Here is a 13,432-nt window from a genome sequence, read left to right on the forward strand (position 1 = left end):
TTGATTATCAGCTGTACCTTTTTCTTCCTGCATTCTGAGATGTGTTGCCTGCATCCTAATTCACATAATAAGTAGCAAGCTAAGCAGGTTGTAGCCAGAGATGGTAAGAAATCCTGAATGGAAACCAAAGAAAGACTGTCACATCACATGATGTGCCCTTTTCAATTCAGTGTCTCTTCCCAGTGGCATCCCAGTGCCGTCTCTGCCCCCTGCTGCTTCTGTAAAGATTTTCTGACCCAGAAACTGCCTCATAGACCTTCCTTTTTATGAAATCTTGAGTGTTTGGTTGTGTCCTTTTTAGATAAATAAATAACAGACATTTGGGAGTTTATAGTAAATAAATGCCAGATGACATGGAGGCTAGGTGCTACAGGAGTTAAGAGGAACGAAGGTGGTGCTACATTGGAGAGATGGGCAAGTGCGCCTTGAAGGGAGAGGCTTAGCTGGCGTAGGTGAGGAGAGGCAAGGAGTGCAGTCGTGTTAGTAAAGTTCTGGGGGAAAAAGCGTAGTTGTTCCAGTTAAGGCACAGAAAATCATGTGAGGAAAAGGATTCTTGAAGTAGAATCCTATTCTGATCTTATCTAGAATGGGTGATAAGGCTGGAAAGTTAGAATGACATAAGGTAAGTTGTTGATCCAGATAGTAGAATTCTGATTGCTAAGTAACTAAAAGTTTAGGGCATGGGCAAAAGATACATACAATTATGTATCTGAGCCCTTTCCGATTTCCAGGGCCACCCGAAAGTAGAAGAAGCCACGTGGTAAGAAAGGTAGTGGCAGTCTGGAAACAGCAGAGTCTGGTCTGGAAGTCAGGAGGCCTCCTTAGATCTCAGCTCTGTGATTCACCAGTGGTGGGGTCTGTACACCTCAGGCTCCCAGTTGTCCAAACTCCCATACTCTTTACTTCAAAATACGTTACGTGATTTTTCATTCTGTCATATTTACTGGCTCTATATCTGATCAACGTTGCTTTTTCCCCTGTGACCACTGGCCACAATCCACAATATATTTGAACTAATTGCTATATTCTGCCTAGGAACTGGTGATTTGTAGTATACTTTCACTTTCTATAGCATTTGTACATTTTCCCCATTATTTATATCAGAAGGTATAACTATGTCTTTTGTAGTATTTAATAAACCAGAGATGCCTCACTTATTGGTGGAATGAAATATTCTAAGTAAGTCAGATTTTCAGAAAAATGAAGTTTAGACAAAGTTTAAACACAAAACACAGTATAATTGCTTTGATAAAAATCCTTAAAACTTCTTAGTGTAATTTAACTTTGTCAAGGTTGTAATTGTAAACATCTATCATTACTCTTTGCTATAATGTAGTGATGTCCTCAGGGACTGTTGAAACTGTTAGCCTGCAATGCCTTGAGTCCTTTTATCTGTTTCTTTTCTTTTCTTTTAGTACTTATGCTATTGATAATGTGCTTTTTCTGTAACAGCCATTCTTTTACCCTTTCATTGTCTCTTTTTTTTTAAGATGGAGGCTCACACTGTCGCCTAGGCTGGAGTGCAGTGGTGTGATCTCGGCTCACTGCAACCTCCACCTCCCAAGTTCAAGCGATTCTCCTGCCTCAGCCTCCTGAGTAGCTGGGGCTACAGGCATGTGCCACCACGCATGGCTGATTTTTTTTTTTTTTTTTTTTTAGTAGAGATGGGGTTTCGCTATATTGGCCAGGTTGGTCTTGAAGTCCTGACCTCGTGATGCACCCACCTCGGCCTCCCAAAGTGCTGGGATTACAGGCGTGAGCCATCATGCCTGGCCTGTTGTCTCTTTCTGATCTGCAGTTCCCTGGCAAAAAATAAGTAATTGAAATAAGTGTTAAGAAAGTCACAAAAACTCATCAACTTCAGGCATCAATTTTAGCCTCCCCTGGTTCTCAGCTATACTCTTTAGCACCAAGGTTACTGTATAAATAAGCTGTTAAATTTATCCTTTGATATCATTCCAATTTAGGCATAATTTTGGCATTACAAGTTTTAATATACCATTGCAGCAAAATACCACTTTTTCCCCGCAGTGTGATCATTCTTATCCTATTCTAAATTTTCTTTTAGGTACGCAATAACTGTTTGGTATTTTGATGCAGATGAGAGAGCACGAGCTAAAGTAAAATATCTAACAGGTAAACGTCATTTGGGGCCAGGATATATTGGTACAGAAATACCCTGCAATCAGGTGATGCTTTCAGGAAACTCAAGCATAGTCTTTGTTAACACCACGAATACTTACTTTTTGTTTTTTATCAGATTTCTTATTTGCCTTGTTTTTTAAGAAGACTTAAGTCATCTTCATTGTTATCTTTAACCAAAAAAATTGTCAAAGGATGCGGAAAATTTGAGGCAAAGAAGTCTGAGTAAATTATTCAAATACAAACTGAGTTTTCTGTGATTATCCTTTTCAGTTAAAGGCCACTTAACTCTAGGTAACGGCCATCTGGTTTCCTCTCATTCACTCCTTAAATTAATACCCTTTCCTTTTCAAATGTATGTGCTCTAAACAGTACTCTAGGTCTTCCATGTTAAATGTAGACATGAAGAAAATTAATACAAAGAAGATGAATTGAAATGCCAAAATCAGTAAGTGACACAGACGTGTAGATTCCCTATCTGCTAATGGTGTACATAGGTCAGTCAGCACTCCTGTACTGAACCTGAAGATCCTTCAATTATGCCAGTTCCCCTTCTCTTCCACTTATGGACTGCCTCTCCAAGAGCAGGGGGTCTGTTTCCCATCTGATGGACCACTTACCTTCTTTTCTTTAACTCTACTTTCTATCTCCAAAAATCCACTGAGTATTCACATTACTGATTAGCTGTGTCTTCCAGAGCCATTGGTAATTGCACGTCAACCTTACATAAAAATGGAATATTCATGCATTTTTTATGTATTTTTAAAGCCATTATTTGTGGCAGAAGCTCATTAGCGTGCTTTCAGAGACACTGAACACTCTGTTGAAGAAATTCAAATGGCTTTTAAAATAAAACAAAATCACTATCTCTGTGTAGAGGATAGTTTTATCCTTGAAGGTTTACTATTCGAAACCTCATGACAATAAAATGCTGAGGGAAGTTTTCGAAAGTACAAGTGTGATAGTTTTCAGATGATGTTTGCAAAGTTGAAATATTGTCCATACTATTAGGAATTCAGTGGAATGCAGTAGCAGAAGCTCTCTGGTGCTTAGCAAATGAATGAATTTTTTTTTTTTTTTTTTGCCTTGCAGGTGAAAAAGGTGTGAGGGTTGAACTCAATAAACCTTCAGATTCAGTCGGTAAAGACGTCTTCTAGAGCCTTTGATCCAGCAATACCCCACTTCATCTACAATAATTGTTGACGCTGTTTGTTAACTTGTGAATAAGAATAAATGGGATAAAGAAAAATAGACAACCAGTTCGCATTTTAATAAGGAAACAGAAACAACTTTTTGTGTTGCATCAAACAGAAGATTTTGACTGCTGTGACTTTGTACTGCATGATCAACTTCGAATCTGTGATCGCTTACAGGAAGAAGATAAGCTACTAATTGAAAATGGTTTTTACGTCTGGATATGAAATAAGTGCCCTGTGTAGAATTTTTTTCATTCTTACATTTTGCCAGATCTGTTATCTAGCTGAGTTCATTTCATCTCTCCCTTTTTTATATCAAGTTTGAATTTGGGATAATTTTTCTATATTAGGTACAATTTATCTAAACTGAATTGAGAAAAAATTACAGTATTATTCCTCAAAATAACATCAATCTATTTTTGTAAACCTCTTCATACTATTAAATTTTGCCCTAAAAGACCTCTTAATAATGATTGTTGCCAGTGACTGATGATTAATTTTATTTTACTTAAAATAAGAAAAGGAGCACTTTAATTACAACTGAAAAATCAGATTGTTTTGTAGTCCTTCCTATCTTACACTAATTTGAACTCTTCAAGATTGCTGCTTTTTTTGACATTGTCAGTAATGAAACCTAATTGTAAAACAGTTGCCATTTACTACCAATAACTTTTAGTTAATGTTTTATAAGGAAAAAGACACAATAAGAAGAGTTTAATTTTTTTTTTCTTTGTTTGTTTTTTGAGACAGTCTTGCTCTGTTACCCAGGCTGGAGTGCAGTGGTGCATTCTCGGCTCACTGCAAACTCTGCCTCCCAAGTTCAAGCAATCCTCCCACCTCAGCCTCCCAACTAGCTGGGACTACAGGCACACACCACCATGCCTGACTAATTTTTGTATTTTTAGTAGAGACGGGGTTTTGCCATGTTGCCTAGGCTGGGGTTTAAGTTAAATTTTTTTAAAAACTAAAGTGACTGGCACTAAGTGAACTTGAGATTATCCTCAACTTCAAGTTCCTAAGATAAGGGCTTTCTTAAGCTTTCAGGTATATGTATCCTGTAGATGTAGACAATAATGTCCCATTTCTAAGTCTTTTCCTTTTGATTCTCCTTAAATTGATCGTACTTCCAAATTTGCTGTTATGTTTTTTTCCTAATGCTGTGATCTGTCTGATCTGCAGACAAGAACCTTGTCTCTGTTGAAGAGCATCAGGGGGAGATTATGTACACATTGAAACCGAAGTGTGTGGTTACTGACTTAATGTGCAGTAATTCCTCACATATCTGTTAAGGCATTTCCCAGATGTGATGCCAGCCTTCTTACGTGTACTGAAAGATGTTTAGCTTAGAAAAAACAAAACAGGTGCAAAATCAGATAATTTTATTTTGTTTCATGGGTTTTATTTACTTTTTAAACAACGAAGGAATATTAGAAAATCACACAAGGCCTCCCAGACTTGTTATGTAAAGAATGAATTGGGACGGATGGCTTAGACTTCACTTTCCTAGGCTTTTTAGCAAAACCTAAAGGGTGGTATCCATATTTTGCATGAATTATGGGTGTAAGACCTTGCCCACTTAGGTTTTCTATCTCTGTCCTTGATCTTCTTTGCCAAAATGTGAGTATACAGAAATTTTCTGTATATTTCAACTGTTTTTAGCATCTGTATAGTTTGTATTCAATTAGAGACCTTTTCTATGGGAAGCTCAGTAATTTTTATTAAAAGATTGCCATTGCTATTCATGTAAAACATGAAAAAAAAATTGGGTAGTGAAGCCAACAGTGTGGACTTAGGGTGAGATTGAATGTTCAGTATAGTGACCTCACTTAGGAGAATTTGCAGGAGAAAGTGAGAGTTTCTTGTTTTTTCCTCGCCCATATTCAGTTTTGTTCTACTTCTTCCCCTTCCTTCCAGATGATAACATCACTTCTCTACAGTAAGTGCCTCTGCCAGCCCAACCCGGGAGCGCAAGTTGTCTTTGCCATCTGGTCTATAGTACAGTGCGCGGCGTTAGGCCACAACTCAAAAGCATTATCTTTTTTAGGGTTAGTAGAAATTGTTTTATGTTGATGGGAGGTTTGTTTGATTATCAAGATGTACAGCCACAGCCTTTTAATTTGGGAGCCCCTGTTGTCATTCAGTGTGTACCTCTACAGTTGTAAAAAGTATCAGATTCTACTATCTGTGGGTTGTGCTTGCCAGACAGGTCTTAAATTGTATATTTTTTGGAAAAGTTTATATACTCTCTTGGAAATCATTGTGAAAAGATCAAGAAATCAGGTTGGCCATTTCTTTAATATCCATTCATTTCATGTTAGTGGGACTATTAACTTGTCACCAAGCAGGACTCTATTTCAAACAAAATTTAAAACTGTTTGTGGCCTATATGTGTTTAATCCTGGTTAAAGATAAAGCTTCATAATGCTGTTTTTATTCAACACATTAACCAGCTGTAAAACACAGACCTTTATCAATAGTAGGCAAAGATTTTCAGGATTCATATACAGATAGACTATAAAGTCATGTAATTTGAAAAGCAGTGTTTCATTATGAAAGAGCTCTCAAGTTGCTTGTAAAGCTAATCTAATTAAAAAGATGTATAAATGTTCTTGAAAACATTATGGTGGTTATTTCCAGCTGTCTTTGTTTTTTAATCCTTTATCATACATTGGCTTTCCAAATGATCCCTTTCATCAGATAAAGCTTTTCTGGCTTAGTGTAGAACATTTGGTGTAACTTTCTATAAATGACAATGAAGGAAAGAGAACAGTAAACATAGGAGTTCAACAATTTTAGAAACATCCCTGGGGTCATTGGACTGTGTGTGGGATCCATGAATTCTGTTTGGATTCTCAGCACTTGAATTCTTGCCCTTTTAATAGGATTTTAAAAATTATTTTAACATTCATAGCTGTTGACAGATCTGTATCACCCCTCTGCTGCAAAAGGAAGTGGGGTTAGGCATTTATCTCTAATTGTCATAGATGTACCATTGTGTATATGCAAAAAAGTTTAATTTGTGTGGTCATACACTAAAATATGAGAGCTCTTATTAAGGTAAGATCAAAATACATGTTTATACATCTGTTATTTAAAAAAAAATTTCCCATGATGTTATTTTCCAGCCTTAGAACATTTGGGAATTGCACTGAAATATAGCTGGGTGGATTGAAGGAAAGGGCAAATGAGTTTGAGATGAAGTTTGAGATGTGCTTTTTGTATATAAAAAAGCCTTAGGTCTCATACACCTTAAACAGTTGTATGAGACCTAAATGAAATACAGTGTGCAAAGTACCTTACAATGCATGGAACAAAGTAGGCCTTCAACAAGGATTATTCCCCTTTCCTTTAACAATATGGTAGCAAAATTGCAGAGAGAGAGAATTGGGTTAATGAACTTTTGAATAGCTGATCGTTTTATCAGTTGTAAATGTGAATCATTTGGAAGCAGGAGTGTTGTTTTTATTAATGACAGGTCTTACTTTATAGCTTAGATTTAAATTAAATCACTGGTGCAAGGCACTGCATCAGATTATTTTCCCAAAGTGCATGTGATCCAAGAAAGAGAGCTGTATTTGGGTATGAACTGCAATGATACATATTTATGTCATATCTAATAACATAATTGTATGTTGGATTTTTTCAGTTAGTTTGTAAATATTCAGAAGTAACTATCTAGTCTCCATTGCTTCAAAGATAATTGTTTAGACTTCTCAGGTCATGAATTTATCCCCCAGATTCTGTTTTTGGTTTGAATTTTATCTGAACCATGGCGATGCGCAAGTATGTACCATGGAACCAGTGACGTGTGTGCAGGGCATGGCCTCGTGAGCTGGAAATAGTTTCATAAGTAGAACACACTACATGTAAGCCACTTCACAAGATAGGGAGAGCCTAAACAGCTGCGAGTAGCTGAAGTTCTTTTTATTAAATAATTACTAAACAGTCATAAAAAATTATTGATAATTTTTGCTCTGAACAAGATATCCTTGGGGTCAGAAAGTTACTGGATAAGGTCTTTACTTCATTGAGATTAGGATGTTTTCTGCCAAAATTATTCCAAATGTCTTCTACAAAATACCTTTACACTTTTTTTTCCTAGTACATGCAAAATGTAGGCAAAGCAAATTTTGTCTCCATTTATAATTGAAACAGGATCAGAGAAGTGACTTGCTCACAGTCACAAAGCTTGTAAATGGTAGAGAGCCAGGAATTGAGCGTGGGCTTTCCTTTCCTTGTTTAATTTTGTTCAAGTGGCTAAATCAACTTGTCTGTGGTTGTTAAGAAAAACAGTAGTCCCAGTTGGTCATGGTGGCTCAGCCTGTAATCCCAGCACTTTGGGAGGCCAAGGCAGGCAGATCACTGAGGCAGGAGTTCGAGACCGGCCTGGCCAACATGGTGAAACAACGTCTCTACCAAAAATACAAAAATTAGCCTGGTGTGGTGACACACACCTGTAGTTCCAGCTACTCAGGAGGCTGAGGCAGGAGAATCACTTGAACCTGGGAGGCAGAGGTTGCAGTGAGTCTGTGCCACTGCACTCCAGCCTGGGCAACAGAACGAGACTCTGTCTCAAAAAAAAAAAAAAAAAATTACTGCCTTTAAAAATTCTTAATTAAAAAAAATTAAAAAACAGTAGTCCCTCACCTTCTTCCCCTGAGAAAACAAGTTTGAACTGTTTTAAATGATTCTTTGGATATCTCCCCGCCCAGTAGTTTAGATAATATAATTGCATTGCTGCATCTTGATTTTTTTCAGTGTTACGTGTTTTCTCCTAACTTCTCCACATGGCAGATCTCTCTCCAAGGTTCCTCCATCTCTACCACACATAGGCAAGCAGACATCCATCTCCCCTGGTCTTCCTTCTGTTATTATGCTGTAACCGAGATCAGGTTTGTGTTCCTGTTATGGCTGTGCTAGTCAAAGCTGAGACATACAGTAAAATCATGTTGACGTTACTTTCTTCCACAAGTTACTTTTTCCCTTAATGTCTTCATTTTTTGTTTGTTCACTGTGACTTCTAACTTGCATCCATCTGGACTGGTTGCCCTTACCACCTGGGGCACAGCTGTCTGTCTTGGGTCTCCCTTCACCTATGTTCTAGAGATTCCCTTCCCCACTCTGTTTCCTGGATCCCATGTCTTCATCTTCCTTGGTTTACTGAATGGAGCATGCCCTCTAATACTTCCTGTAGAAATGCATGGATGATAAATTTTCTGAGACCAGTATCTTTGTTTTACCACCACATTTCATTGGTAACTTTGGAAATCATGTTCCAGAATTTTGAAAGAATTGCCTCACTGCTTCTAGGTTCCTGTGTGTGGATACTGAGAAATCTGAAGCCATTCTTATTTCCGATTCTTTCTGTGTAATCTTTCTTTGTGGAAGCTCATAGACTGTTCTTATCCCAGGGCTCCATAGTTTTATAGTGTGCTTTAATGTGTGCCAGTTGTCAACCTCTGTGCTAGGAATGCAGACTGTAAAATCACATGCCACCAGTTTGGGACATTTGAAAAATTTTCTTCATCCATTTTCTGTTCTCTCTTTCTGGCACTCCTTTGTCCAGGAAGGACCTTTACTGGTTTGAACCCATTATTTTCTTCTCTAGTTACTGTGTATCTTTGTCTTGACTTTGGGTACATCTGTTTTCCCATTCTTCTGGTGAGGATATGATGTCTGCTATCAGGTTTCTAAATTTCAGGAACTCTTTTTTGTTCTCTAATTTTAAAGTATGTAATCTCTTAATACAGTATTTAACATTTTTTTCTGTTTCAATTTTTGTCTTTCATGCTAAAAGTTTTCCTTAAATGTCTTGGTACTTCTTGCTTGTGTGTTTACATTTAAGAGGAAGGTACTTGAGCTTCTGGTTTTCCAAGGAATATTGGGTGCTTCCTAAATCTAAAGCTCTATCGTAGTCTTCCAAAAACCATAAAGACAAAAGACAGCCGTCACCCATAATCTGTGCCTACAGCATATCTATGAGACAGAAAAAAAATTCAACTTTGTCCTTTCTTTTTTTTTTTTTTTTGAGACAGGGTCTTGCTCTGTCACCCAGGCTGCAGTGCAGTGAAATGATCAGGGTTCCCTGCAGCCTTGACTTCCCAGGCTCAAGTGGTTTTCCCACCTCAGCCTCCTGGGTAGCTGGGACCACAGGCACATGTCATGCCTGGGTAATTTTTTTTATTTTTTTGTAGAGACGAGGTCCCTCTATGTTGCCCAGGCTGGTCTTGAACTCCTGGGCTTAAACGATCCTGCCCCCCTCGGTGTCCCAGAGTTGCTAGGATTACAGGATTGAGCCACCACGCTTGGCCAAAAAACTTCAACTTATGTGGAGGCAGAGAAAAGCACATCTGACACTAGAGCCAGCATCAGAACCCTTGTGAGGGCTGAGAGTCAGGTGGAAACTAGAGGGTAAAGACGGGGCAGCAGGGGCCTAGAGTGGCAGTAGAAAGGAAAAAAACAGGCCAGGTGTGGTGGCTTGCACCTGTAATGCCAGCACTTAACTGGTAGCATTTACCTGTATCAACAGAACATTCTTGAATCAAGGAACTCAGCCACACAAACCCCTTGCCCCTGCCTACAGAGAACCAACTGGTTTTGCAAGACAAGGAAAGTAAAACCTTTTAAAATGAGCAGAAAATGGAAGATAACATCCATAAAAACTACCTGAAGAAAAAAATGAGAATTAATTTCCAGCTGATGAAAATTCTCAACCACAGGCAGAAGAAAACTACCAATATCTAGTCTGAATTAAACAGGCCTTTGCAGAAATAAAAATTAACATGTGAAATTAGAAATTTAAATCTCAAAAGGAAAATGGACCAAAGGGGGAAAAAACACTGATGAAGCTGCGAAAAGTTGAAGTAACTCAGCAAAGGAGTTGAAAAAGATGAACTAACTCAATTTAAGCTACAAGGTGACCAACTGGAAATACAATGAAGGGCACTGAAAAAAAGGTAGGGAAGCAGCCGAGAACAGAACAGTTACAAAGGGTTAGAAAGTAGGACACACACACGTGCTCCCTTGTGGTGTAGTTGCACAATAAAATGCCATACATCAGTGAGACCAAACGATCTACAAACCCAACAATTTGAATGACTCATGTGGAGAAGCTGGACTCCAGCCTCTGCGCATGGATCCCATGAAGGTGGCTGTTTGAATATTTGGTGTTAAGAAAACAAACATGTGGGTCCGTATAAAAAAAATCCACTTAGACGTGTGTAGACACATATATGGATACATACACACACATATATATATATTTTAAATTTTTATTTATTTTTATTTTTGAGACAGTCTCACTCTGTCGCCCAGGCTGGAGTGCAGTGACGCGATCTCGGCTCACTGCAACCTCTACCTCCTGGGTTAAAACAATTCTCGTGCCTCAACCACCCGAGTACCTGGGATTACAGATGCACACCACCATGCCCGGCTAATTTTTGTATTTTTCATAGAGACAGGGTTTCACCATGTTGCCCAGACTGGTCTCAAACTCCTGGCCTCAAGGGACTCATCCACCTCGGCCTTCCAAAGACCTGGGATCACAGGCGTGTGCCAGCGTGACCAGCCAATATTTGCCTGTTGAATTATTTTAAAGGCGTACAAATACATATATGAGTCCTATGAGGAATCTTTTGTTTAAAAAAAAAAAAAAAGGTACCCTCCCAGCTTTCATGCAAATCCAGGTTATATATTTAGTTTACCAGGAATGCTTACAACCTGGAAATGATCTGGGTCTCAAGAGTGTTCTAGCTTGAAAATATGCCTATAACTTTGATTCTTCAGAAGTATAGAGAAGAGTCAGTGTTCATTAAGGTGTTTATTTGCAAAGGCGTATAACCGTGGACCATGAGAATACCTAGCCCTAACATTCACTTAACCCCAAAAACTGCCTGTTTGCTCTTTCAGACCTCTCAGGTAGAGGCAAAGACAGTTTAGAGTACTATAAGAAACAGTGCAGAAGTACAGGTCTTGCCTTCTAGAAGATACCCTGTTAAGCATGATCTTGTTTTGCCATATCTGGGTACCGGTTTCTTGCAGGAGACTACTATGTTACATGTTTAGAGTGAAAGGTGAAATGCTTGAAAACAGGTTTAGGGAGACTAAAGTGTTCTGTAGATCAGTCTTTGTTTGAATAAGCACACATTCTTGGCCTGCTGTGTCCCCTCACAGAACTTGAGATCATAACCTATTCTTTCCTATCTATGAATCAACTGGTAATTAGTATTCCAGTTGTCGGCAAGTTTCTTATCCACTTGGCTCAGTCTCCAGGTTTTTCCTAGAAGTTTGGCTTACCAAGAGCACCACCTAGTGTTCAGGAAACAAAATGGTCAGTCTTGGTAAATTTAGCACCAGTACTGAAGAAAGCAAATGGCACCTGCTTCTGTACTACAGTTCAGAGTCATTTAAGATTCTACTCTTCATTTCGAAAGATACGTAATGATGAAATATGTAATCATGTAACTTCTAACATTATAATGGGATACTAGGAAAAATCCAGAGCTAATCTGCACATTGCATTCTTTTCTAATTTGAACTCTTTAGTCACTTTAATTTATAATTGTCATATGAAGAGTTTCACTTAATTTGGTGAATATGCTGATAGTCAACAACTACAACAAATTGCCAAACAGTCCGCAGTAGCCTCAAGGACAAAAAAAAAATTGAGACGAAGAATAAAAGGAAACCATGGGCTCACGATTAATGCAATACCAGGACAAAAAAATTAAAATACAACATAAAAAAAGCTAAGACACTGCACGCACTCAGAAAGGGTCCTGGCTAGGTGCTAGTTTTGCAGGAAGGTGTATCAGTTCTTTCACTTTGACGTTCTTATTTTAAAGTCCTGTAAGCTTTAAAAAAAGTATAATCTCAGAGCTATCAGACAGTGGGACAGTGTGAAGTTTTTGTCATAGTATTTTCCTTTCCACTGTAGAATTTCCAGTTAGGATATGCATATGCATATCCATAGTCTACAAAAGCAAAATAAATTTTTTTTTTTTTTTTTTTTTTGAGACGGAGTCACTCTGTCGCCAGGCTGGAGTGCAGTGGTGCGATCTCAGCTCACCACAACCTCCGCCTCCTGGGTTCAAGCAATTCTCCTGCCTTAGCCTCCTGAGTAGCTAATTTTTGTATTTTTAGTAGAGATGGGGTTTCACCATGTGGGCCAGGATGGTCTCCATGTCTTGATCCGCCCGCCTTGGCCTCCTAAAGTGCTAGGATTACAGACGTGAACCACTGCGCCCGGCCTTTTTTTTTTTTTTTTTTTTTTTTTTTTTGAGACAGAGTCTCACTCTGTCACCTAGGTTGGAGTGCAGTGGTGCAATCTCAGCTCACTGCGACGTCCACCTCCCAGGTTCAAGTGATTCTCCTGCGTCAGCCTCCTGAGTAGCTGGGATTAGAGGTGCACACCACCACACCTGGCTAATTTTTGTACTTTTAGTAAAGACGGGGTTTCACCATGTTGGCCATGCTGGTCTCGAACTCCTGATCTCAGGTGATCCACCCACCTCAGCCTCCCAAAGTACTGGGATTACAGGCGTGAGCCACCATGCCCAGCACAATTTTCTTTTTCCTTTTCTTTTTTTTTTTTTTTTTTTTTTTTTTTGAGACAGTTTCATTCACCCTTTTTGCCCAGGCTGGAGAGAAATGGCGTGATCTCAGCTCACCGCAACCTCCGCCTCCTAGGTTCAAGCGATTCTCCTCAGTCTCCCAAGTAGCTGGGATTACAGGTACCTGCCACCACGCCCAGCTAATTTTTTGTATTTTTAATAGAGACGGGATTTCACCATGTTGGCCAGGATGGCCTCAATCTCTTGACCTGGTGATCCGCCTGCCTCAGCCTTCCAGAGTGCTGGGATTACAGGCGTGAGCCACTGCGCCCGGCCACCCAGCGAAATTTTCTAAAGTAAAAATTATTTTGGCTAGGTAACATATGACACTGATTTTAAGAAACACTGTTTCAGCAGGGCACAGTGGCTCACGCCTGTAATCCCAGCACTTTAGGAGGCCAAGGCGGGCAGATCACTTGAGGTTAGGAGTTTGAGACCAGTCTGACCAACAAGGTGAAACCCCGTCTCTACTAAAAGTACAAA

At 39.0% G+C, this 13,432-nt stretch overlaps 1 protein-coding gene across 3 annotated transcripts in view; it reads left to right on the forward strand.

The window, feature by feature from the left end:
• Positions 1-5,956, forward strand: part of LOC105499175 (egl-9 family hypoxia inducible factor 1) — a 59,940-nt gene extending 53,984 nt beyond the window's left edge. For 2 of the 3 annotated variants that reach the window (XM_011771659.2, XM_071074361.1), the window contains 2 exons: positions 2,069-2,136; positions 3,235-5,956. In XM_011771659.2, coding sequence (XP_011769961.1) covers positions 2,069-2,136; positions 3,235-3,299 — 133 coding nt within the window. In that variant the 3' untranslated portion in view covers positions 3,300-5,956. The remainder of the gene's footprint in view (positions 1-2,068; positions 2,137-3,234) is intronic. The other variant, XM_011771660.2, reaches the window with a different exon arrangement.
• Positions 5,957-13,432: the final 7,476 nt, after the last annotated feature.

Source organism: Macaca nemestrina, chromosome 1 (assembly GCF_043159975.1).
Source record: "Macaca nemestrina isolate mMacNem1 chromosome 1, mMacNem.hap1, whole genome shotgun sequence".
NCBI lineage: Eukaryota > Metazoa > Chordata > Mammalia > Primates > Cercopithecidae > Macaca > Macaca nemestrina.